Here is a 27939-nt window from a genome sequence, read left to right on the forward strand (position 1 = left end):
GGTAAGACATTTGTTTCAATATCTTCTATGGAATATTCTCTTCCCACTGATTAAAATACCCATTTGCTCACACACTAAATTTATATTCCTATGTCTATTCCTTGTAATTCTATTTATGCACTAGCACACATTTTAAAATTATTACAGCATTTAGTGTTATTTTTAAATCAGTACATGTTTCTCATTAATATGCTTTCATAAAATTTTCTTTATCTATTTCCCTTTATTCATCTACATATACGTAAATTTTCCAAAAAGAATCTCTTAGGGATGTTGCTTTGATTTATGTTAAATTCATTCATGATTTCTAGGAAAGAACATCTTTACAAAAGTCTGCCATGCCATCGCAGGGAGCCCACCTCGCCTCCTTTGCTTGAGCCTCCTCACTGATCTCGTCTCTTTTATATGTTTCCCTTCCCTAATAAGTCCTACTCGCAGTTTTCAGATTAATAGTTTCTGAAAAGGGTTTTGTTGATTCCACTTTTCTATTAATAAATGCTGTCAGTCTCTCTCTATTTGTCTATTGAATACATTTCAAATTTTGTGGCTTGACATTTCCAGCCTTCCAGGCCATAGACTTACTCTTTTTTACTTTCTCTACTTCTATGCTATTTTGTGCCCTCTGGCCATTGCCTTGGCTTAGAAAGGTCCTTTATCCTTACCTTCCAGTTCATAGCCATTTACATGTAAAAATCGTGTTCCTGTAAACTGCATTTGTGATGGTGTAATTAGTAGTCATCTTGGCCTGGATGAGAGTTTGCCTTCCTTTTGGGTGAAATAGAATTTGCGGTGCCTGTCTCTCTCTGACTTAGTGGCTCCGCTCATTGGAATCAGCCCTGCAGTGATCAGTATAATTGAAGGACAGCAACTGACTTTGCCTTGTGCTCTGCTGGCTGGAAATCCCATTCCAGAACGTCGCTGGATTAAGAATTCAGCCATGGTAAGAACATTTTAAATCCATGCATTCACCTTCCTTATTTTCTTAAGTGAGAGGCAATGTATTCCAACAACTGAAATTTCAATTTAATAAATATGCAGAAATATATTTTGCAAGTGTACCAAAGCTTCTCTTCAGTATTAATATGTTTTGCACTTCCTGTTATTTTGGAATGAATAAGATGGAAAAATTGTCAATGGTGTAACTTTAAAATTTTGCATTTAATTCAGTGTCACTAATAAACTCTCTTCAGAATTTGTAAAGACCAAAACAAGTATGAAGTTGTTTTCATAGCATTTAAATATTAGTATATCCATCTTTTCAAGACGTAATGAAATGCTGATATTCTCATAAAATTCTTATATTTTTTATTGTGAACTCTTTATAATTGTGGATCTTTTTTGTGTCACTGTTTTTCAGTGTGTAACTTTTGACTATGAAAGAATGTGAAAATTTTTTCACAATTCTTTAGAATTTTCCTGTGAATATGCCATTCATGGCAATAAATTTTCATCTAGTTCAGAGCATTTTTCCTTCCATTTTCCAGAGAAGTTAGATTCACTCTTTTCTTGAAGTACCAGTTAGAGGTGAATTGACTCTATGGAATAATAAGTAAAATTATACATATTTGCATAAAAAAATGAGAAAAATTAGCACACCCCACTCAATAACAAATGCCCTTATAACATGGATGATACAGTTTGAGCACTGAGGTATCCTGTGATTGAACAAAATGCGTAGGTGGTACAGAGTTAGAGGTGATCATTCTCAGCAGAAAATGTTGCCAGCCTTCTCTGACATAGTTCCTATGTCATACATTATCCTCTGATATTTGCATCTGTTACTGAAAAAGGTAAGTATTGAGATTGTCACATTCTCTCACTTGAATGAGCGTCTGTTTGCCAAACCAAAAATATCAAATGACTTGCAAGTGGTAATAAGGTCTTTCTGAAAAAGAACAAATTAAGCTAAAGATAAAAATTACTAGTGAAATTTGGGTCTTGAGTAATAACAAAAATTACAGAAATATGAAATAAGTGTGTCTCTATCTCCTTCCCTTTTCTAGAATGCGCATAACTCTAACAGATGTTAGTAGTTATTACTTTGGGTGGAGTATCACAGTGACATACAATTGATGCTATCCTAGGTGACATCTCGTGCTCAGCGTTTGGTACTTTTGGGTATTAAAGTATTTTGTTATTTTATAAGACATTTAATAAACCAGTTGGAAAAAAAAATACCTGGTTTTGATATAGTCAACATTGCCTTTTTAATTAAAAATGACTTTTTTCTTTAAGTTGGTTCAAAATCCTTACATCACTGTACGCAGTGACGGGAGTCTGCATATTGAAAGAGTTCACCTTCAGGATGGAGGTGAATATACTTGTGTGGCCAGTAATGTTGCTGGAACCATTAACAAAACTACCACTGTGGATGTCCATGGTAAGAGACACAACCGTTATAATTCTTTCCAAACCATGTTTGAAGCTGGGTACATATCTTTAAATCAAACAAATCTGTTCCTCTAGTTATAAGAAGTATGTATCTTTTCTAATTGTTATGTCTAACAAAAAGCCTTATTCCCTGTACATTGTTTAGGCTGTTCCCAGATTTCCCTTTCCTATGTACACAAAAAGACATTATTGGGAGTCACCAGCTCCATCCAGCCAAGGACTTTTGAAGGTGGTTTTTTATTGATAAAAGTGAACTCAGCTCTCAAAGAGTTATGTTTAAACATATTTTAATTTTAGGCAAGCTGAACTTTTTATACCATCCAAATTGTCTTTTCTTTTTGAATTGTGCAACAAGCATGTCCTTACTAATGACCCCTTTGTTGTTAGCTAGAAATAACCTAACCTTTTCAAAAGGCCACCTCATGTCCTCCAATCTTTTTTTGTGTTAAATAATTTAAAGGTCACCAATTAGAAGAATCAGAAGCTATCCTTTTCCATTCATGACTAACAGTTACTAATGTTTTACGTTTTGATAAGTGACAGCTTCGTAGTTTAAGAAATTATTGTAACTTTTTTGTGTACTTCCTTTAAAGACTTTGCAACATGGCTTTTTTTAAGTGTGGCATTATAAAATAGTGTGTGTACAGGCATGAAAGTAGCAGAGAACATTTATTTTTAGTAATTCAGTCTTCTTTGGGACACAAATAGGAGATTCCCATAATTTCCAAAATTTTCCGGGTCTGTTGAAATTTTCAGTGGATGCAAAGCATCTTCTTTTAAAAATACCATCTTCTTTTAATATCTGCTTCTCATTGTAAATAACCTCTTCCACCTCTCTCAATCTTATTCCAATCTTATGCCAATCTCCACCAACATCTTGTGAGATATTCTTGAAAAAGACTGTTTTGAAGAAATACTAAAGTAACACTAAATAAATTCTAGTCTAAAAGAGTAATTGCATAATGCCAGATTGGATGTAGTTGTGTTTCACTGTTTTTAAAGAAGATAAGTCCATAGGTTTCCTGGAGGTTGTTTATAGACTGGTTTGAGAATCTAATGTAGAAATGTTTTCATGTCATCTCCCCTTGGCTTCTAGCAACTTCCTGCAGTATTGTGTTGAGAAGAATTCTGAGGCAAATGTTCATTTGGGGGAGAGTAACATAATTAGTTATAATGTTTGTCAGATCAGAAGACTGAGAAGAGAGACAGACCAATGATGTGGTTTATGATAATGCAATGAATTTTAGCAATTAGAAGTTGGGTCTTCTCACAACATTGTTTCATCCATTTTAGTCCAAAATGAGTAACTGATTTAGTCCATAAGATTAAAAAAAAATTCAACCAGCCATTTGACATGAACTTAAAGTAAACAATCATTTAGCTCACAGATTTGTCTTTGAGTTGGTTATGCTGAAGCACTGTTGCTTCCCTACACCTAAGCATTTGTGTTCATTGGCACCATCATTCTTCTATCACTCAGTCTCTCCACTTTTAGGAATGCTCATGAAATACCCTTGACCATTTTTTAAGAGAATGAATTGATGAATGCAAATGTAAATGCAAATTAATGTAATAAATAAACCATTAATAGTTATGTTGATTTATATAGATTAACAATCTGGGAAAAAACAGCTCTCCATACTTAAATGTCATCAGATTTGAAAATTGTTGCCCACGTTTTCTGCTCTCCTTTATAGTTGTCAAACTCAATATGCATTTAAGAAAATGGCTTATTCCATGTTGCCATAAAATGACAACGTAGTTGAAGTTGACTTCCATGGTGACTCTGGAAATTAAATTTCTTGCTTTAGACAGTAGATTGACATTCCTGTTTAGGGTGGGGAATTTGCTGCCAATTCTTTAAGAAAAAAATATCTAAAGAATAACCCCAGCCTTAGGAAAATATGAATAGAAAGCAAAGCCAATCTAAGCCTTCCAAGGAAGTTTTTGTACTGAGGTCTCTGGTATGTCTTATCCTGGAAAACTTCAGTGCCAGGATAACTGTGATGATTCTGGAGAAATCTGACTTAAAGGCAGGAGACACACAGTGAGTGCTTGAGGTCTGGAGAGCAGCTCCAGTCTCCTCTTTCCAGGGTATTTACTGGGCTTTTACTGTGTTCCTTGCACTATATTAGTACATGTAAGGGAGCTTCTTTAATCAAATTCATTATTTTGAGAACATTGAGTACTGATAACCTTTTGTATGCAAGTTGGCTATGGTTAATTAAGATATGCGTAGACTGGAATGATTAACAGTCTTCCATTTCCTTTTGCTGCTACTCATATAATGTTAAAATTCTTCAGTTGCCTCTAAAATCAAAAGATATGTTATTCTTCTTAGTGAAAAACACTGACTTAGAATCCTGTAATCTTTTAATTGTAAACTCCTAAGGTCTTGCAAGTTTTCCTGTTAAGAAACAAATCCTTTTTTCTAAGTTAGATTGAGTAGCTCATTAAGTAATTCTTGTGTATAAATAGATATCTAATGTGTAGGGATAAGCAGTCCATTTCTCTGGAGGTGGGCTGAAGTCAACTCACTGAAGCTTTCTGGATAATGGAAAATGATGAAATGTATGTGTTGCATGTGTAACTCTTACACAACTCTTAGGCTGTAATTCTGTCTTAAGTTTCCAAGAAAAAAAAAGGGTTTTCCTCAGTTCTTATTTTTGTCAGGGAGTCAACTTACTACCCATAATTGACAACTTGGTTTTAAGTTTCAATTAAGTTTTTCAGATCATAACAATTGTTTTTGCTTTATTATACTCCCTTAGGAATTATCATACATTTCTATCAGAAAACGTTGCCTTCACTAGTTTTTACAAATACTCAGTATATCCTGAAAATGTTCAATTTTAAACATGTAAGGCTAAATGGAAGGGTAGGTGCTCAGATTATGAATATTGCTTCCATTTTCAGTTCTGCCAACCATTCAGCATGGGCCGCAGATATTCAGTACAATTGAAGGCATCCCAATAACTTTGCCATGCAAAGCAAGTGGAATTCCCAAACCATCTATCATCTGGTCCAAGGTAAATGACACATGTAGTGATGTTTGTAAATGTTGCATGTTATATAACATTTGAATATGTTAAGTCATACATGGAAGTTGTGACTGTACCATAGAACCTCTTAGAAGGAAAATCCATGCATTCCTCTAAGAAGGAGAACCATGCATTCCTCATAAAAAGGAAAAGCCATTTGGAAGGGACCTTAAAATGTCCTTAGTGTACTCACCCACCTGATGCTTAAATAGTATTAGCAGCATTAAAGTTAATAATAATACAGCATGTTCTGTGTGCCAGGAACTTTTCTAAGCACTTCCTGTGTGGCAGCAAGATTCTTTTTCACCCCTTGCCTCATGCCCTCAGCCCTTTTGATTTCAGTGCAGCTCTGGGAGATGTCTGTGTGCTCTGCAGGGTTATACTTCATGCATTGCTTCTCTGGTTTTTGGACTCTGGGCTTCTCCAAAGCCCTAGGAAGCCACTCAGCCTGCTAACAGGTAGCCAGGAAGTACAGAGGCAGTAATTCCTATAGGGAAGCAAGTGTTGTCTATAAATGCCCTGCTTCTCATCCATCAGAACAATCCTTTCTTGGTGCAGCTCCATAGTTTCTCAGACGGTCCCCAGCACATGGAAGCTTACAGCCCAGTCACATAGGCAACCAGAGCAGGGAAACCCTTTATTAGTTTTCTTTCCTTCTGTGCCTTACTCTCCATCCTCCTACTCAAGCCTCTGGGGATCACTTCCCAAGGAAACTTCTTGTCCGCAAATCTTTGTCCCAGACCCTGCTCATCCAGATAGTCAAAGAAAGGCACACAGATGAACATGCCTGTTACCCTTTAATGCCTGCCATGGAGTTGGCCAGCTTTTACTTGTATTCATGCAATGAGGAAAAACCATTTCCTGAGGAAGTCCTTGCCATCTTTGGACAGCCAAGAAGATGGCATATTTTCCACAAATTGATTTAAATCCGGCAACAGACACAATGGTGGCATCATTATGAAATGTGGCATTTGTATGATTAGGGCTACAACCAAAGTGTTTTGCCATGCCATCTAATTTTATAAATCTAAAAATCTCTGAAATACAGAGAAGCTGGTGTTGACATCTGTAAACTAAATAGGAAGGTAAGACATCAGCATTTTGGACACAAAAGTATGATGGTGAAGCTCATCCCCAAACTGCACAGTTTATGGTACTGAGTAGAAATTTAATGTACTTTAGGAAGACATAAAAGTGAAGTCTTCCCGGGATGGCTTTGTGCTGGCATCAAGGTGAAAAGTTGGGGCTCCAGAGCCTGTTTTCCAGGGTTCTGGTCCCAGGTACACCTCTGCCTGATTCTGTGACCTTGGGCAAGTCACTCTGCATTGGCCGCCAACCTTTAATACTTTGATCTGTAAAATGAGGTTGTGGTAATTCCTATTCTTAAAATTGTTGTGAGCACTAAAATAGTTAACTCACATGAGGTGCTCAAAACAGTGCCCAGCTTAGCATAAGCACGTGCCCCCAACCATAACTACTGTTACCCTTCTCCCTTCCATTTCTAAGTGGCTCTGGGGTAAAGGGGACCTGGCTTGGTATGAACTATTACCTTTGCTTTCTTTGTTTTAATTTTTTTTAAATAAACAATGTCTTCCAATTAATGTTTTTTTCTAACCCCCTGGAGATTTTTTTTTCTTCCTCTCTTCCTCTTCCAGACATTACATCAGCTCTTTATTATCTTAAAAAACACTTTGGTCTCTGTTGTGTTTTGCAGAAAGGCGAGCTGATTTCTACCAGCAGCGCTAAGTTTTCCGCAGGGGCTGATGGAAGCCTGTACGTGGTGTCCCCCGGGGGCGAGGAGAGTGGGGAATACGTGTGCACTGCGACCAGTGCAGCCGGCTATGCCAAAAGGAAAGTGCAGCTGACCGTCTATGGTGAGGGCCCCTGGAGGAGTGTTTTCTTTTGACAGTCCATCTGTGCCAAAACTCAAATTTGTCTCCCAAATACTGTTACCAAAGGGCTGTATCCGAACTGCTCCCCCAAGTTTATGTTTTTTTACAAAAGTGCATTTTATGGCCAACCAACATCTCTACTTAAATTCCGATTTAAAGGGCGAGTAATTGTTTAGCCTTTTGGAAAAATGTTACAGTGTTTTCCTGAGGAGTATGCTTATTGCACCCAACCCTCTCCAGAAACACCAGTTAGTTAAAACTCCCAGCAATGCCAAACCTCAGCTACATCTTGGTTGAGCGCTCTGCCTTGAGGGGTTACTTTGACAGATGGCAGACTCCAAAAGGGCGTTTCAGCTGACCTCTTGTCGTGTTCTGAAAGAAAGTGCTAAAGAGGGAAGGTTTCTAGTCGTTTTCCTTTAAGCTCTTGCGATAAACACATTAATGAAAAGTTTTAGATAGGCCCCAAAACTTTGGAATAAAGAGCGCCTCTTTGAATATTATTTAATCCACATTTTAGTGTAAGTTAAATGTTTTCAATGTACTATTTCCCTTCCAAAATAATGTGTGTATTTCAGTAAGGCCCCGGGTGTTTGGAGATCAACGAGGACTGTCCCAGGATAAGCCTGTTGAGATCTCCGTCCTTGCAGGGGAAGAGGTGACACTTCCCTGTGAAGTCAGGAGCTTACCCCCACCCATAATAACCTGGGCCAAAGAAACCCAGCTCATCTCGCCATTCTCTCCAAGGTAGGCTATCTGAGATGAATCAAAGCACAGGAACACATAGTCTCTTGGGACACATGGGTGCACCAATTCAGGTCCAAACATTTCGAGAAATAACTTTAATATTTGGAATAATTCACACATACATCCAAGCCTACACTAAGTACATATACTTTCTGAGTTGCTCTTTAATATCAGAAATGATAACACCCAGCTTTGACCTAATTTCCCACGAAGTGTGTCTTACAAGGTAGTTATTAAAATGGAGCATATTTGTACATAGATTCATCTTAGAACCAAGTGCATGTTACACATAGAATTTCCTTCATCCCAGAGGAACAGTGAAACCTAATCAGTACCCCACTACCTAGGATTTGACTTTGATTAGATGGTTGTGTAAAAATCTCTTTTAAGTCCTTATACAAATAAAGGTTCACTGACACAATATATTTGGTAGGCTAAGTGCCGTGGAAAGCGGAATGCCAAGGTCTTTAAGAGCACATATAACCTATGTCGCCTTATGGATCCTAGTTTGAATTTACCTCTTCCACTTAAAACTTACTGAAAACTTCTGGCAGTTTTTTCAGTGGGCCTCTCTAAACCTCAGATTTCTTGTTTATTTAGTAGGAATAATACTTACCTGAATGGATTATACAAGGTAATGTATATTCCATAACCCCTATCTCTTGTTCTCAAGGAATGGTAGCAATTACAATGCTAACACAGTATCATGCCAAAAGTTACTGGTGGATAAGAATTATAGTCTCTAGCTATGGTCTGTTAGACTTGTTGATATAAAATTATGAAGCTATAAATTCACACTCCTATAGTTTCCCTGCCTGTGGGTGAGGGATAAAAATAGACATTTAAGAACTACTTTGCATAGTTTTACTACTTGTTCCAAAAAGTACTTGTTTTGAATAGTTTTGAATGAAAGAAACACCACATTGCAGATAAAGGGGCTGTCTCATCAGTCCTCCCCAATCCTTCTCTGCCTGTCAAGGGCAGACTCGATGTGCATTCTATGCATACATCCTTAAACTGAAAATAAAATTATTTTCTGTGTTCTTAATTTTGTTTGATTTTTTTTTTTGACTTGCCATTGTAGCATATTCTAAATTATTATTCTACTGCTTGCATCAACATTTATCCATTTTTATTCACACGAGTTTAGTTTATTCGTTTTAATGATCATTAATATATTCTACATTTTACTTATACATTTATAGGCATTCATGTTCTTGTTTGTTTTCTCTATTTTCTTTCTTTCTTCTTCTTTTTTTTTTTTTTTTACAAACAAGGCTTTTTAATAAGTATACCTTTTTATATGTCTCTTTGTATGCACATGCATGAGTTTCCATACCTGAGACTACAATTTCTGTTCAGAATGAATTTGTATTTTCAGTTTTCTAGACATTTCTAAGTTGCCCTCCAGAGGGACAGTACTGATTTATCTTTCCACCAACAGAGTATAGAATCTAGTGTACCTCTTTCCCCATTATAATCAATGCATGGTGTTGACTAACTCAGACATTTTTGCTGGTCAGAAGAGTGTGAAGTGGTATCTTGCAAGTGTCTTAGTTTTCGTGTGACTGACTTCCAGTCAGCCAAGAATGTTTATACTTGATTGTTGCCCAATTGTGTTATCTGTGAACTTCCTTTTCAGACCTGCTGCATAGTTTTCTGGTGACGTGTCTTTTTCTTGTTGAATTAGAAATTTGGTCTTTGTTCTTAATAACAATCTTTCATTGTATGCATTGAAACTGTGTTCTCTCAGTCAGTCCACTGCACGGCTTTTAAGTTTATTTATGTACCATGTCTGGTTGTACAGAATTTTTAAATTTTGTATGTAATTCAATGTATTCATCTATTGTCTTTAAGATCTGTACTTTAAGAAGAAGATCATAGGTATAACCTCCAGTGTTTTATTCCAATATTGTAAGTTTTGTTTTTTAACATTTTGGACTTTAAACCATCTGAAATTTTATGCTGTGCATAGTATTAAGCAGTGCTCTAATTTTATTTATTTGTTTATCCCATGTAGAGAATCCATTGCCCAACAACACTTTTGAATAGTCAGTCCTTTTCTTGCTTTTTGTAATATCGCCTCTGATATTGCATATCACAGTTGGGTTATAATATATGCTTATTAATTCTTTTGGTGGGATCACTGTCCTTAGCTATTTACCCGTTTGTCTGTCACTAGACCAGTAGCACTTTAACTGTCCTAGCTTTATAACGAATCTTAATATTAAGTAGGTCCATCTGGCCCTCTCCCCCTTACAGCTCTAGTAATACAATTAATGTAATAGCATTTTTATATGTAGGTCTGGTTCACCCAACTACATTATTGTTCTATAGAAGGAATATATTCAGTATATCTTTGAGAATTATGTAGGTATCTTCTCTTGCCTTTAGTTTAACACTAATTTTTTTAATGAAGACTTGTAAAAAAACACAAGGTACTTAAGAGAGATTCAGAATTTACTAAAATATATTTATCTTTTGTATAGCTGCAACTTAGTAAAGCAGAGCGAGATGTACAATTATTTGATGATTTCAGGCCATTAGGTTTGATTTAAAGGTGAAAGAAAACTGATTTTGTATTTGCAATATCATCGTACAGAAAACACAAAATAATTGTGAAGATTCCTATCTGTTAAGGTGCACAGGAATGACATTCTAGGTGAGAGAATTATTTCAAAAACTTTGCAGAGTAGTAATTTCACACAAAGTGCCACTGCATGGACTATTTAAATTTTCACATTCTATGGTTTACTCTGTGGTTTCTGTGTTTTAGACACACGTTCCTTCCTTCTGGTTCAATGAAGATCACAGAGACCCGCGTTTCAGATAGTGGGATGTATCTTTGCGTTGCCACAAATATTGCTGGAAATGTGACTCAGTCTGTTAAATTAAATGTCCATGGTGAGTTTTGAAATAAAAGTACGTGATATTTATGGCCTGGCCACAGGGACACCCATCATTCCAGTTTCTTAGATAATTAACCTCCAAACTGTATATAGAGTAACTAGAGAAAACTTTTTCTAAAATATGAGACTTACGATTTCTTTTCTTTACTCTGAAAAGTTTATCTGCCATCTATAAACAACTTTCCCCCTTTTCCTCAGATGAGCAGTATTAAAATTTTGGACGTCAATTTTATTAGATGTCCACAGTCACTTATCAAGTATTGTTGATACACAGTAAAAAAACAAAAACAAAAAAACCTTGTGTTTAAACTTGTGGCTTTTTGTAGAAGTGGATGTGAGTTCTGATGGAAGAATGTACTAGTAATTCACTGGTCATTTTCAATACTTAAAGAGTGCAACAACTGAACATTTTGCTTCCTAGGATTCTTTAACTCCTTTAAAACTCTCTTAGTCTGCTTTATTCCTTTAATTTCCCATAGTCTCTTTAATTATTCGTATATTCAACACATGCTTACTCAGTATATACTTCGAGCCAGGCATCATGTAAGTGCCAGATAGTCAATATCAGAAGAAATTTTCCCAGATAGTATTGACCTATTTCACTCTTGGATCTGTCACTCCAATGAAAGTTCCATCATTTATGAGCTAGGGCACTAAGTATATTACCTAACCTCTCTTATCTTATCTCTTTTACATAATGATAGTGCTGTCAAACTTACAAGGTTGTTGTAAGTGACAACCTTAAGAAAGTATTAGTTAAATACTAAGTTTTAGAAAAGGGACAGAGGATTAGGGCTTTTCAGGGATGTAAGGTACATAAATTCTAATTACATCCTCAATGAGTCATCCTGATTCTACAGTGCATAATGTGTGTATGTGGAACCCAATAATACATGACAGTGTTTTAATAAATAATCTTATTTAAATTTTCTAAATGAAGGTTGAGAAACAGAAATAATAGAGAGTTTATCTTGATTTTCTTCTCTGAAATTCAGAAAAGCTTTGATAAAAAATTTTTCTTCCTGTCTGGTTAAACCTTCCAGAAAGAGAACAAAATCTAAGCATCCTTAGAAAGAGATGCTTTTTGTTTTACTGTCTTATGGAAATTATAGGTTTTAATCCTTAAGCTATTTAGGAATTAAAGCAAATCTAACAGTCCTAAATGCTTGCTTACCCTCAAGCTGGAAATGAGGAGTTTTATATTTATTACTTCCCCTAATCCTTGCGGTGCACTGGTATTGAAGAGGTAATTTTGCCTGGGTTATCAAGGCAACAGGCCTCAGGAATGTATTGACTTGCCCCAGATCACATAGCTAGTGAGTGGCCTGAGTTTGGTCCAAATCCTGAGATTGTTTCACCTTCTCATGCTTCCTCTTGGTAAGGAGCTCTGGTTTAAAGTGACAGAAGGACGGATTTTTTTTTTTAATGGCTTATTAATACTCAGTTGTTATTTCCAGTTCCTCCAAAGATACAGCGTGGCCATAAACTTATGAAAGTCCAAGCTGGTCAAAGAGTGGACCTTCCATGCAATGCTCAAGGGATGCCTCTCCCTGTCATCACCTGGTCTAAAGATGGAAGCGCCATGCTGGTCGATGGAGTGCAGCATATTAGTAGTCCTGATGGAACATTAAGCATCAACCAAGCCGTGCTCTCTGATGCCGGCATATATACATGTGTTGCCACTAACATAGCAGGGAGCGATGAAACAGAGATAGCATTGCGTGTCCAAGGTGATTTTAGGCATAAGAAAATATATGTATGGTGGGGGTGGGTAGTGGGGGGAAAACCCCTGGAATCTATACAAAATATATAATCTTGAGAGTCTTGGATCACTTTAGGAAGGCTTTCATAACTTTTCTCATCACTTTTTAGTTAACTTTGAAAGGAAAACCATTCCAGAAAGAAATGAAACCATACTATCACTAAATCTGCATCCATTTTTTATATGTTTACTTTTGAAAACGAAGTTGCCATGGATGTGGTAGGGAATGGAAACAGTCCTAGATAGCTGCCCCACCCACTGTTTTTGGTGTGGGCAGGGTGAGCTGGAGTAGGATTTCACCTCATCCTTGTAGGATGCACTCAGTATTGATCCCTATAAAATTTAGATCCAGGATCCCCCTAATGATGTTGGCCTTGTTTTGAGAGTTTAAAGATCAGCATTTATTCCTTCAAGCAACAAATATTTTTCAGTCTCCTGCCAGGTGTCTGTCCTGTTCTAGGCGGGGAAGAGAGAGTAGTGACAAGGTAAAGCACTGGCTGTCATGAGCTGTCCTACTGTGAGTAGGCAGAAAGCAAGCAAACAATAAACAAAAAAATGCAGATGTCGAGAAGTGCTGTGTAGAGAATTAAAGTAGAATGATGCTTCCAGTCTCTGGCTACTTGAGTTGGGTTGTCTCTGAGGTGGTGATGCATAGAGTGAGATCTTATTGACTAGAAGGAACTGGCATGTGGAAGTCACAGGGAAGAGCATTACTGTCAGAGAGAATACCAGGGCAAAGGCCAGAAGAAAAGCTCAGCACAGTATGCAGCGCTTTGTGCCTGGCACACTGCAGTTCTCTTTGGACGGATGGCTAGGACACTATAGGAGAGCTTGTCTAGTTGACCCTTTCATTCAACAAACTTACATAGAGTGCTTATGCTTCTGTTTGAATGGCAAAGATAGACATGTATCTAATCCATAATGTCATAAGCACAAACTGGTTAGTGCTATCATGAAATGGTAGAAGTTTTTATATGAGTTTTTAATGGAAAGATAGAACAAAGAAGGCTTCTTTGAGGTGGGGACATAACAGTTGAGATTTGAAGAATGGTTAGAAGTATATTTGGTGACAGACAAGAGTGTGGTGGGGTGGGGTGTCCTTCCCAGAAGGAGGATTATGATATTGAAAAGGGGAGTGACTGTGATATTTTGGATGCACCGGGGTATCAAGAAATAAGTCAGTACAGCCCAGATGGCTGCATTCCAGACTGAGTGCAGAGTGACACGTGATAAAGCTGGACACCCAATCATGTGTCAGATCATCTAAGATCTAGGAACCCAGATTAAGGATTTTAGACTTTAAGTGCAGTGGAAAGGTTTAGAGGGGTTATTTCTAGGGAACTTCATTCATCAAGTTTGCATTTTAAAAGGTCATTCTTTGGGGAGAGAATGGTTTGGCTAGAGAAGGTGAGGGGAAACAGCTGGAGACAGTTGAAGAATTCAGGCAAAAGATGATGGTAACTGAACTAGAGGAAAGAAGGGAATGGACTCAACAGGTAATCAGGAGAGGAACTCATTAGGTATTGGCGACAGACTGGATATGGGGAGTGAAGGAGTGGAGGCCTCCAGAGCAACTCCTAAGTGTCTCCGTGAAATGGATGGATAGTGAGGCTGTTCGGAGAGATCGGACGCACTGACAGGGCACACTGAACAAGGAACAGGCATGAAATTTATCCTACAGACAAAACGAGTACAAGGTAATGATCTGATCTGGGAAGACACGCGATGAGATTTGTGATTTGGAGAAAATATTCCAAGAGCTCTGCACAACATGAATCCCAAGGGGAACTTGTTTGCAAAAAGCACTCCAGTAAAAAAGCCTATTGAAATAGTTCTGGCAAGAGAAAGTAAGTGTTTGGAATAAGCAGTGACCTTAAGGATAGAGAGGAAGATGCAGTTATGTGAGCATATATGTAGTATATGATTGCTTGGATGTGGAAAACAGGAGTAAGGGGAAAAGACAAGAAACACTGGGTGGATCATGATGCCTCAACAGAATAAAAGGAACAGAACAGGATTGAGGGAAGCATGCAATAATGAATTTGGCAGTGGGTTTGGGGGCTCATTTTGAGTTTTAGATCCCTGAGTCACCTCTAAGTAGAAAGGTTTGGCTGTTAGAAATATGAGTCATAGATTAAAAGAATCAGGGAAAATAGCTACTCACTGATGTAGCTGGTTGATGATGCCTCAGACGAGTTCGATATTGCCCAAGAAAAGCCTGTGATAACGCATTTGTTTTTCTAATAGAACCACCTACACTGGAAGCTCTAGAACCACCATTTAACACCCCTTTCCAAGAAAGAGTGGCCAAACAACGCATTGCATTTCCATGTCCTACAAAAGGTGTGTAATACTTGGACATACGGGCATTAGCATAACGTTATATGGTTCCAGAATTCTATATGGAACCCCAAACATCATCTTTGTCAAATTCCACTTGTCAGTCCTTAAGTTGTAATATTTGGCATATTAGAAACTAACCCCTCTTTCAAATAACAGCTCTTTGAATAGGATTTTTCCCCCACAGCTATTTTATCTCTTTCAACAGAAAGACCTTCCATTCTTTCAAATTTGCCTCATCTAGTATGTTTTCCATGTAGTTCATATTCTCTTCTGTTACTTCTTTCTTCATTCTATTTTAATAAGATTTCTCTTTAAAATGTGACAGCTAGGGCTATTCAAAATATTCCACGGGTATTTCACTCAGAAGTATAAATTAGGACTATCCCCTTGTTTGTTCTAGATACTTCTCCAAACCTGTTTTCTTTGATTTACCTTCTGGTAATTCTGGAGCTAGGTTGTAACTTGGCTCTCTGAGGCATATCCAAGCCCCTTCCCTCGCTGAATTGCTGGGCTTTCTGTCCCACCACATTTCCTGGCAGGAATTGTCTTTATCTCTGTGCCAGGGGATGTGAAAGAGGCACCGTCACTATCCGCTCACTCTGGATGCCCAGCAACTGGCTAAGACCATTCTCTCTTTCACATATGTTTTCCTCTACAAAGACTCAAGTGGGTCTGTAGCAGTTCTGGCAAAGTCCCAGCACTACTCTTTCCATAACTGCCTGGAGGGCTGCACGCTGCTGGTCCCCTTAGGGCTGGAACGTGCGCCCCTGCGCAGTGGTTCCCAGAGGCAGCTGCTCTTGGTTTTCATGGCTGTTTCTGTTTCTGTAGCAAGATTTTGCATCTCTCCATAGGAGCTCTCATTGATGACTATTTTCTACCAGCATTAAAAGGTGACTTTAACAAGCTATTCAGATGTCAAAAGCATTATCAGTAGCTACTCCCAGAGCCAGTGAGGCTGGAAAGGAAAACTTTAGAAGGGTTTTAGTTCTCGTTCAGTACTGTGGGCACTCACTACCCCCGGACCCCGCCAATGGCGCTGTTGCCCACGCTCTCCACTGGATCTCTGACTCCCATGTAGGCTTGGACTTCCCTTTTCTGAACTGTTTTGACTTAGTTTCCTACTTCGAAAAACCACAGCTTCCTAGTTCTCTCTCTGTTTTTCACCTGGGCTATAATTTCAATTTCAATATCTTTTGCAATGAATTTTATCTTGCCCATGGTGGTGTTACCATTTACAAATTAAAGGTAATGCATCTCATGTCTTTTGCTTGTTCATTTACTTTTCCTTTATTAACTCAACAAGTATTAGCCGAGAAGTCTGATTGAAACCTAAAAAGGAATAAGTGGAATTTAAAGAAAGAAGGAAATTTTTATACCCCTTTTTTCTTTGACAACATAGACTAACAACAGCAGTCCCATCGTTTTACCTGCTCTTTCTCATCAGTCAACATTTTATCGTGAGCACAATGAAATAGGCCGTTTTTTTGTTTCATTTTTTTCCTCACAAACATATCTTTCATAGTCACCTTTATAAGTCCTTGATTCAATTTGATGTTAATTTTATTTAATGTATTTTCTTTTTATCTGTATAGGAATTGAGTAAAATTTTAAAGTGTTTAAATAGTGTCTGACACATCGTTTCTTAAATAAAAACATTCTCGGTACAAAGTTAATGTTTATTTCCAATATGCCCTTGGCTTTATGAACTTTAACATGGTTTTATCACTTTTATTCAGGAGCACATCACTTCCATTCACTCTCTTGGTCATAAACAAACTGAGAAATGACTTCTGCCTACTGCTGTTTCAACTTTCTTTTCTGAATAAAGAGTCAAGAATTATTCTATTTTCCTATGTTTAACAACATGAGCTCCCCAGAAGATGTGTGGGTAGGAGTTTCTCATCTCTACATATCAGGCCTAGTTAAAATGTGAATTACAAAAGCATCATTTCTGAACATCATAGATCTACTCTATTTGGTTGGGCAATCTTCATGTTGTATTCCTGTGATACTGTCTTAGTTTTGTTTTTCCTTTATTTTCACCTAAAACCTTTCCCCAGAACTAGTCCATTTGATTAATATAGTTATTTTCCCACTAATTACCATGAGTGCACTCAAGAAATGCTTTGCTTCCTGTCATCTGTATGTCTTAATAAAAACAACTCTGATCAAACTCTGCAGTAGAAACAATAGGTCTCTAAGACTGATCAGGAATTAGGTGATAAACACCTAAAACATAATTTTTAAAAAATTCCATGCAAGGAGAACTATCTCGAAAATAGCACAGTACATTGGGATACAACTTAAAGTCATAACAAAAATTTTATTTCTCCTCATTGTATTTCAATTTAATGATAAGTTTTAATTTTGTTATAAAATATCACAAGGCTTTAATTTCTTATTTAGGTACCCCCAAACCAACCATCAAATGGTTATGGAATGGCAGAGAGCTGACAGGCAGAGAGCCTGGTATCTCTATCTTAGAAGATGGTACATTGTTGGTTATTGATTCTGTTACACCGCATGACAATGGGGAGTACATCTGTGTGGCAGTCAATGAAGCTGGAACCACAGAAAGAAAATACAACCTCAAAGTCCATGGTGAATAGAGGAAAAAATGCTAAACTAATATAATTGAAAGCATGACATTTTCAAATTCTTGTATATATATATATATATGTTATTGTCTCAATGTAGTAGTATTTACTATTAGTGTGAATAGACATGTTACCAAGCAGAACATTGATGATTTGATTGCACTGATAGATTGATTTAAATTCTCATGTAATTTCTGATTGTTTCTTGACATCATTTAAAATTCAGATGCTAGAAAAAGATAAATAATCAAAAGTTCCATGACCCTGAGTGAACTATCTACTTTTCTTTTCTAGGGGCAAAGAAAGTTATTAGCCATGTTTATGTATGTGTGTGTGTGTATACACACACACAGGCATGCATCTTCATTTTCTCAGAGATATTTTATGCATATAGAAGGAAATATGAACATACATTTTATTCTCTTTTTATGTCTTGAAATGGTACACATATAGAAGAACAATTTATCCTTTACTCTGCACCTTGTCTATTTTACTAAAAAAAATCTATCTTGGTTATTCAATATACCTAATTCTTATTTGTACTTAGATAGCATCCCACTGCATGGCTATGCCATGATTTACCTAATCTTCTATTAATGATGAGTATTTAGGACATTAGTAGTTTGTGTTATAAGTAACACTTCAATGAAAATCTTGTACATTTGTCATTTTGCATTGAGTCAAAAGGCGTGTGTGTTTTAAAATCTGGTGGGTATTGGCTTCCATAGATACTGGGCACTCAGTCCCATCATCAGAGAACTGAGTCCCATGTGACTTAATTAAGATGCAGCAGTTTGTATTTGGTCAGGTGGAATAAACAGGTTCTCCCTTAAATTTATCCTAAATTTTATTTTAAATTCAAAACTCTGAATTAATAATTAATGTAAAAATTTAAGAGGGGTTAGTTGTAAATATATTGGTTAAGACTTTTTATTTTATATTAAGGTATGTGCTTAAACATGAACAGACTTTCTCACTATCAACTATCTCAGAATTTGCTTTCTTAAGACCCAAGTAAAGAAACTTTGTAAATAATATTTATTATAAAATGATCTAGTGATGACCCCTCTCTTTTTTGCAGTTCCTCCAGTAATTAAAGATAGAGAGCAAGTAACAAACGTGTCAGTGATGGTCAATCAGCTGACCACGCTCTTCTGTGAAGTTGAAGGTACTCCATCTCCCATCATTACATGGTACAAAGATGATGTCCAGGTAAATAGAGACATCCAAATATGCATAATTCCTTACCTCTGCCTCTGAAGTCACTGAGACGTAAAATTCTTATTAATAATAACATAAAAATGTTAGTTCAGTTTTTAATTGTGCATTTTTATTAGGATTGGAAATAACACTGACCCCTTTGACCTTTAAAGGTGACTGAAAGCAGCACTATTCAGTTTGTGAACAATGGGAAGATATTAAAGCTCTTCAAAGCCACTCCAGGGGATGCAGGAAGATATTCCTGCAAAGCCCTTAATACTGCAGGCACTTCTCAGAAGTATTTTAACATTGATGTGCTAGGTAAGGAAAACATTCTTTTAAAAACTATCATTCAAATGTATTTCTATACAGAGCTGTCTGTATGAAAGAGTGAAGAGATGAAAAATAAATTGACAGGAGAAATATCATTTGTTTTATTACTCTATCATTATTTTTGTCTTTAATACTGGTTAACCAAAATCATAGGATATACAAAGTTTAAAGGCATTTATCATACAGAGATGTCTATCAGTGAGGTACTGTCTTGTTCATAAAGTAGTAAATTACTACTCTTAGCAGTTTTTCCAGGAAGATGGGCAGGGCATTCTCAGGGAAGTAACTATATAGGATGATGCAGAGTAAAACTCATTCTTGCTGTTAACATTTCCTGAAGCTTCTAAGTACTTGAGCTGTGGAAGGAAGGCTATCTGTCATTCCTGCATTCTAATTAATTCTTGTAACTAAATCACCTCAGAGCTGATTCTGATTAAGGGATGAGAATTCTGAGAGCAGGTAGCATCTGTAATAAATTGGGATATAAAGTATTTTAAATTTATAAGTGGTAATCATAAATTTAAAAGTTTGTAATTTTAGTTTCTGAAATTCTGCTTGCCAATTAAAGTATAATTTGTGGTAAAATGCCTTCCTCCCTTTCCAATATTTTGCTCACCGAAATGGGCATATAACTGGTTAAGTGTGAGGTAGAAGTGAGTTCTAGGGATGATGCTGCACTAAAATTACCATTCTTAAACTGCTAGAACATAAAAATAATCCCTCTCAGTTGTCTAATGTCATTAATGTCTAAAGCCTGAAGTATTTTGCATTTAATCTACCAAAATTACCACTATTATATTTAAGCAAAGGCTATTAAAAACTAAGTAATCTTTCTATCATTAGTCTCATTGTTATTCTTTCTCTTGGCACTCATTTACTTTGAAGTCTATCTGTGTGCTGATAACTCCCAAACTTTAATCTCCAGCTCAGACTTCTTAAGGACTATATATCTAAAATTCTCTGCAGTATCTTGACTGAGTATTTTAGTAGCATATCAAACAGAAAGATCTCAATGAGCACCTGTTCTGGTCACCTTCTATGATCTCCATCATAAGGATCAGCACCTCCATCCATCCGCTTGCTCTGCCAGAAGGTGTCACTCATTCTTCCTGCCTCCGTTCTCCAGCTCTTAAATCTATTCATAGGAAGACCCCCTCCCACATTCTTACACACATTGGAATCAGGTCCAGGAACCCGAATGAAGTTATACTACTATTATTTCTGTGTATTATATTGTTATCATTATATGTATAAGTAGGAAAAAAAGACGCCATCTCATTTGGTGTCAGAGGAGTGGGGTTTACATTTGGTGTCAGATGTGGGATTTTCTAGGCCAGCCCAGGCTCACAGAAGTATGTGAAACTGGTAAATGTGTTTTCCTGAGTTCTGTGAGCCACTGTAGCAAATTAATTGAACCTAAGGGGGAGGTCATTGGAACTTCCAATCTAATAGCCAGTAGGTCAGAAGCACAGATTAGCTGCCTGGGGCTTGCAACTAGAATCCAGAGTTAGTTGTAGAAGGCAGTCTTGTAGGATGGAGCCCTTAACCTCAGGAATCTGGTGCTGTCTCTAGGCAGATAGCATCAGAATTGAGTTGAATTCTCAGATATCCTGCTTGTGTTCAAGAATTGCTTGGTGTTAGTGTGTGTGGGGGAAGACCCCTTCCAACATACTTACACACATTGGAATCAGGTCCTGGAACCTGAATGAAGTTATACTACTATTACTGCTGTGTATAATATTGTTATTGCTTTATATATATATATATATATGTATGTGGGAAAAAAAACCCCACACTATAGCGTTTGGTGTCAGAGGAGTGGAATTTACATTCATATGCTGTTAAGTCTGCTTCCTAATTCCATGTTAAATGATCTACTTCTATTCCCACTGTGAAAGTATTATCATTTATAAGCTGAATTAACGTACTAGCCTCCTAACTGCTCCATCTATTCTTTGCCGCTGGAATCCACTCTACATTCAGCAGCCAGTATGGTCATAAAACACAAATCTGATCGCACCCTTCCCCTACTGAATTCTTTTAGTGGCTGGTCATTTGCTCTGAAGATGAAGACCAAACACCTTAACATGATGTAAACATAGATTGTTTGAAGGGCAGGGAAGTGTCCAGGAGTTCTTCAGTGTACTTGATAGTTTTAAGAATAAAGACTAGCATAATCTTTTTCATATTATGCATCCTATCCAATTTTGCATAAGCATAAGAGTCCTTCAAAGCTGTATTTCAAATAGCACTATGGTGTACTGTGTAGAAATTGAACATTATAAGATTGACATTATGTCATTCATTACCTAAAATGTATAGCAGCAGTAAATTACACTATATGAACTTCAGTGGTCTCTTATATCTAAACCCCTTTTGCACTTGGGTTTAATACTCCCCGAAATGAGTTCTGTATAGCCATAATTCTTCCAGGAAATTTTCCTGCTAGAAAATGTTCCATGAATATGTTCCTGTATTTATAGTTATATTTAATTTTGATTTTTAAATGTAGTTACTTATTTAATTTATATTTCTATTTACCATTTGGGTCTATAGATGTGATATGATAAAGGAATATTGTATGCTATTTTGTTTGTAATATTAAGACCTTGTTGAAATACTATAGAAATCATTAATTATCTGCTCTCCTTCCCCTGCTTTTTTTGCTAATGCATACACTTTTATAATAAAATGTCTTCGTTCAAGTCCCACCCATCATAATAGGTGCTAACTCCCCACATGAAGTCTCAGTTGTCCTCAACCATGACATCACCCTTGAATGCCAGGTCAAAGGCACTCCCTTCCCTGTTATTCACTGGTTCAAAGATGGCAAGTGAGTACCTTTTTTTGTATTTGTTGCAAGACTTCAATTGATAGGAAACAGATGTGTAAATGCATGTAGATATTCTCCCTCCTAATTATTTTACCACAGAGAGTATTATTAAATGAACATGAATGAAAAACATATTGCTCACAAAATGGTCTCCAAGTCTTATAATACCTTGCATTCTTATGAATCACAAGGCTCTTTATAAATCCTGGGAATTTGTTTTAGAAAATAGAAGAACTCAAATTTATTATACACTAAAAATATTCTGTCTAGAGGCTAAGAATGAAAAATGCAAGATCTAACTGCAGAGATAATATTGCCTTTACATACAATTGCTTGAAGTAGTAAAAAGGAAAATTTGTTTATGACAGCCAGATGAATACTTAAAACTAGTTCTATGTATGGGCGAGAAGGAGCAATCACTGAAGAGCAATTAGATGTTTCCCAGGTTCCAGGTTCCTGGGCTTTTGAGATTTGCCCAGACTCATATGGCTACAGTGATTCATATTGCTCATGAGAGGTTATTTCTCACGTCATAGTCACACTTCCTGTATGATTATAGTTTCTGAGAGCAGATGTCTAAGGCTTAAGTAACAAAGAGTAAAGATTTACAGTGTGTGAAGTGTAAGCTTGTAATTAAACTTTTTATACACCAATAAGAGCACAAACAACATGGAAAAATGTATGGATGGTATGAACAGGAGTTTAAAAATACATAGTTAAGCAATAAATGTATTTCAAGATGCTTATCCTCAATAATTTCAAGAATATAAACAAAAATCATAGGATTTTGTTTTTCACAGGCCACAGCTGCAAAAAGAAAGGTGAAGGTTTGGCAAATATCAAATGTTGCTAAAATGTTGGAAATCAGGATATAGCACTCTGCTGGGGAGAATGCAGATGAGTACTTGAAATACAGTTTGACATCTACTAAAATTTGAATGCTGTAATGTGACAATTACATTTCAGTATCTAGGAGAGGGAATATTCCCTGCCATTTGTAATGGCAGGAAAGTAAAGACTGTCTAAAGCTCAACATTAGGAGAAAGAGTAGATAACTCATAGTATGGTTATGTTATAAAACATGTATAGAAATTTAAAAGTGTAAGATTAAGCTATGTATCAAAAACACCTCCATAACTATTGTCGAGTGAAAAGTAGAACAATAATACAATACCATTTATGTATTAAAAGCTTTAGATTCCTTTGGGAATACCTTTATTCATGAAAATGTTTAGAAAAACGTGGAAGAGCACAAACCAAACTGATAATGATGAGAAGTCTAGGGAGAAGGCTCACATTAGGGATAATAAACTGGGGAGACCTTTTCTTACTAGAAGGCTTACTTTTTTGTGTGTTTAAATTTTTATGTTACTTGCATAATTAACAATCAATGAATTTTAAAGTTATTCAAATTTGAGTCAGTTTAATAAGTATTCACTTTCTTTAAACAGTTAAAATGCATTAAGTAGGATACTTGATTCTCTTAGCTTTTTAGAACTTTATTCAAAGTGTCATACCAGTAGAATTAGTAAAGGATGCTCTCAGAGAAAATTAAACATGTTTCCAGTTGATCTTCTACTCTGACTGGTGGTTCATTAATATAGCAATGTACCTAATTATTTCTTATGTGGTTTAGTCACAGCAACTTTTTAGAAGCTAACTATGGTTCTTCCTGAAAGTAAATGGATTTTAAAAGTGTATGGATTCTTAGGCTATCACAGATTTTAATAACCATGATGTGCCAGGTATTAAATAGAGCTGCTGCCAAATATATACAGTGAGCATTTTACAGTAGTCAGTAAACACAACTCTGTATAGTAGAAAAAGACTTCTTTGACAACTATATAAAGCTGCTTTGGGCATAAATATCTTTCAGTATTTATGATTATAAAAGCATTCATAATTTATTACAATATCTACTTTTCAGAAAAGTTTGCATGATCATTGCCTTTAGTAAGTAATAACCGTTCACTCTATTATGAATACTTTTCTAGGTATTATAATGGTATTGATTTAAAAATAATATTGCTTGGCCTGAAGCTTCTATACTCTTAGTTTTTCTTTTCTAAATAATAGTAGAAATTTTGGCTATGCAAATAACAACAAAAAAAGAAGGGGTAAATGAATGAAACAAATAATGACATTATAAAACTACCAGGTTTCTATTAATATTGTTCAATAAATTTAAGTTTGAAATGAAGAAACTTTTCATCTCAAAGTGATAATCATCTAAATTTTGTTAATACAGTGGTTTAACCATCCCATTCTTCTGAACAGGACTAGTAATCACATTTACTTTTTTTTAGATTCAGACTAAAAACTTCAACTTTGATTCATATTTTTAACCTTAATATGACTTCATGATTTTTGTTGTGATTAATAAGAGAGGAAACATAGAAAAATAAAAGTGGACCCATGGAATAAAATTTTATTTTTTTTTAGGCCTTTATTTTTGGGAGATCCTAATATTGAACTTCTAGACAGAGGACAAGCTCTACATTTAAAGAGTGCACGGAGAAGTGACAAGGGGCGTTACCAGTGTACAGTGTCTAATGCAGCTGGTAAACAAGCCAGGGATATAAAACTGACCATCTACAGTAAGTGTGATTTTCTTATGCTTGTTAATACTATCAATTCTTCTTATAAATTGAAAAGCAGGGTTCACTCTGGGTAATGTTAAATACTGACTAATGTGGAATGCTAATTACTTTAGAAGAAAGAGCCCATCTTCATGTGGTTTAGGCTAGCACATTGCATCCGATTTTAATGCATTTTATCACTCAGTATGGACTTCTCCTAGTGATTGAGTTTTCATATGATCTCACTTAGGAGGTCAAGTATTGCCTAACTGGTTATCATATACATGAATCAAATGTCTAAATCCTTAAAGGGGTAAAAAAAAAAACTCTAAAATGAATTAGAACGAAGCTGATGGTATGCAGACAACTCAGTTGTTCTATTTTCATTCCATCCTGGCCTTTATCCCGACCACATGGTAATATTTTAAATGCCTTGTGTTTGTGCCGCTGATTTCTCTCTGCTAAGTCTCCACCAGAGATGTGTAGCCCTCATTTCACTAAAATTCGCAAAATCCCCTGAGGAAGGTGAAATGCCAAAGTCATTTTATTTTTCACACATGGAGTCATAGGAAGATGCATGAACATAATGTTACAGGCACAAAGAATTACACAATAGAAAGGAACAGAATTCAGAAGGCCAACCATGCTTTCATGGCTCTACTTAACTTCTTTCTTTAACCATATCTTCCGTCTTTCTATGGCATATGACACTCAAAAAAAAGTTTAGATACTTCAGGAATGTCACCTCCTCACAGGATTTTCCCAATTCTAAGCAGTCGCTAATCACTCTCTATTACGTTGTCCCAGGTGTTTCCTTCATAGCACAAATATCACTGTCTGATATTTTATTGCTTTATTCCAGGTTTATTTACTTATTCACTATTTCTCTCCAAGAAAGTTAAACTTCATAAGAGCAGGACCTTCTTTTTGCATGTTCTTTACTTGAATGTCTGATATACAGTCACTCTCAAGAAATATTTGATAAATGAGTGATGAATAAATGGTTGAGTGATGTACCACCCAGTATGGTCTCCACTAGACACATGTGGCTGTTGATCATTGGAATGTGGCTAGTTCAAATGCAGATGAGCTGCAGGTATAAAATATCTACAATGCTAAACCAAAGACTAAATGTGAAAATATAATGTAATATAAATAGTTAATAATTTTGCATTGATTACACTTTAAAGGATGATATTTTGGATATATTAAGCTAAGTAAAATATATTATTAAACCAATTTCCCCTGTTCACTTTCACATTTTTTAATGTGGCTACTAGAAAATTTTAAATTGTATATGTGGTATATGTGGTTTGTATTATATTTCTGTTGCACAGCACCATTCTAGTCCTTAATAAGCACTTGGGCTTCTGAGACAAGCAGACTCAGGTTTAGGTCTAAGTTCTGTTGCTTAACCAACTTTGTGACTTTGGATAAATTGCCTAAGCTCTCTCAACTTCAGTTTCCTCATATATAAAATGGGAATAATAACTGCACCTATTTAATAGTGTTTCTGTGAGGACCAAGAGCCAGATACTCTACTTATAGTAAGTATACTCTGACCTCTAGTAAGAATTTAATAATTGTTATTCATTTTTCATTATCTTCTTAGTGACTGTGTTGTCTTACAACCTGAAATATATAGAGAATCCAGCTTGATTTCTTTATAACTTCACTGAGTTGCACATCTCCCCTTTGTAACGTTAGCCTCTTTATGTAACATTCAAATGGCTTTCTTGAAACACAGAAAATTTATTTAATACAGACTTTTAAATCATTTCCATCTATATATAGATGCCCTGGAAGAAAACAGTCATGAAAAGGCACGTTCTCCAAAAGAGTAGTGTTACTGAAAGATTAGCTAGACAGGCATCCAAGTTAAACAAAAGTGTTATTGATATCATTGGCCTCCTACCAAAATCAGACATTTAAACAATAGGCGCAATATTTCCCCTAAGCTATTGAGTAGTCTTCTCTACATTGCTGTATTGTTGCCAGGGTCTGTACTGAATACATTCTCGTGGTTCAATAAGACTCCTTTCATTTAAGATCTCTTGTTCACTCTGTATGCCCTCAGGCACCCAGAAGAGAGGGTTCTATAATGATTAAACCTTCTTGGATTGTTTGAGATGAAAGGCATTGTAACACTGTGGAGTTTTGAGTATTATAATCTGGGAAATAATGCCATTCCCCCTCTAGCAAAGTTGTCTGCTCCTCTGAGTAGGTGGTCTTAAACTTATTTTATTTCAGTTGTGAAAATGCTTTTATTCATAAGAATAAATGAAATAGATGCCACACTTGGGCTAAACTGTGAGGAAGGCTTATGTAAATTTCAGATTGACAGTGTGTTTCACACTACATTTGATTCCTTCATTTTCTTTATGTGCACACTAACAGCATGTTGCAGGACAGTTGATGCATCTGAAAGGCAGAAAAGCACAGTATGCATGAACAAGGAAAGACATGGAGACAATATAGGAGTGAAAAATAAAAGAGAGAGGAAAAAAGAATGTGTGAAAAGAAAGGGAATAACAGAGATTTTAATATCTATGGGGAGATTGTGAAAATTCATAGCTAGTGGTTCTGAGGCAAAGATACTTAACTGAGGTCTTAATATCCGAGGGGAGATTGTGAAAATTCATAACTAGTGGTTCTGAGGGAAAGATACTTAACTGAGGTCCGTGGATAAGTTAGGGAGGTCTGAGAGCTGCAATAAAAGTCTTTGAACATATTTACATGGTGCATTTTAATGCTTGGTGTGTTCATAGCCTTTATCTGTAGCACCCTTTCTGAAACAGAAGAATAGGTGTCAGAAAAGGGTATGTGAATTAAATTGAAACAGGAAGCGTGACAATTTATTTGACACATTAAAGCAGTAGATGACATGTTGTTCTCCTGTCAATTGGAAATGTTCTTTGAGTAATTCTGCTCAATTTTATAAACCCAAACATTTCAAATATATCCTTTTCAGTCCAAATGATATACCTGTGTAAAACTTCCATGGAGGATAGGAAGGATATGTTCTTGGGTTCATCACTGTACCATCCAGCTTTTAGACTAGCCAAGCTGATTTAGGCACTTGGAGCCAAAATTAGATATATGTTTACAGATTAACACATGACATAAATAGTCACAAATCAAAATTAAAATCTGAAGTCAGAAAAAGATACTCTTTCTCAAGATTTCAAAATGGTGGCTTGAATTTATATAAATCGATTATCTATACTAAGACTTGCAAACCTTTCTTATAGGAAATAGAATAGTAAATATTTTAGGCTTTGTAGACCATGAGAAAAAAAATCAAAGATATTATGT

The 27939-nt window shown here is 36.1% G+C and overlaps 1 protein-coding gene across 5 annotated transcripts in view; it reads left to right on the forward strand.

The window, feature by feature from the left end:
• Positions 1-27939, forward strand: part of HMCN1 (hemicentin 1) — a 420069-nt gene that overhangs the window by 215504 nt on the left and 176626 nt on the right. For all 5 annotated transcript variants that reach the window (XR_008999387.1, XM_057507948.1, XM_057507950.1 and 2 more), the window contains 13 exons: positions 813-940; positions 2236-2380; positions 5308-5420; positions 7147-7306; positions 7900-8068; positions 10845-10972; positions 12435-12707; positions 14987-15082; positions 17489-17683; positions 18761-18891; positions 19053-19200; positions 21919-22045; positions 24488-24642. Coding sequence is in view for 4 of the 5 variants with exons in the window: in XM_057507948.1 (XP_057363931.1) it covers positions 813-940; positions 2236-2380; positions 5308-5420; positions 7147-7306; positions 7900-8068; positions 10845-10972; positions 12435-12707; positions 14987-15082; positions 17489-17683; positions 18761-18891; positions 19053-19200; positions 21919-22045; positions 24488-24642 (1968 nt within the window). In the remaining variant the exon portion in view is untranslated. The remainder of the gene's footprint in view (positions 1-812; positions 941-2235; positions 2381-5307; positions 5421-7146; positions 7307-7899; positions 8069-10844; positions 10973-12434; positions 12708-14986; positions 15083-17488; positions 17684-18760; positions 18892-19052; positions 19201-21918; positions 22046-24487; positions 24643-27939) is intronic.

The sequence above is a fragment of the Manis pentadactyla genome, chromosome 9, assembly GCF_030020395.1.
Source record: "Manis pentadactyla isolate mManPen7 chromosome 9, mManPen7.hap1, whole genome shotgun sequence".
In the NCBI taxonomy this organism is placed as follows: Eukaryota; Metazoa; Chordata; class Mammalia; order Pholidota; family Manidae; genus Manis; species Manis pentadactyla.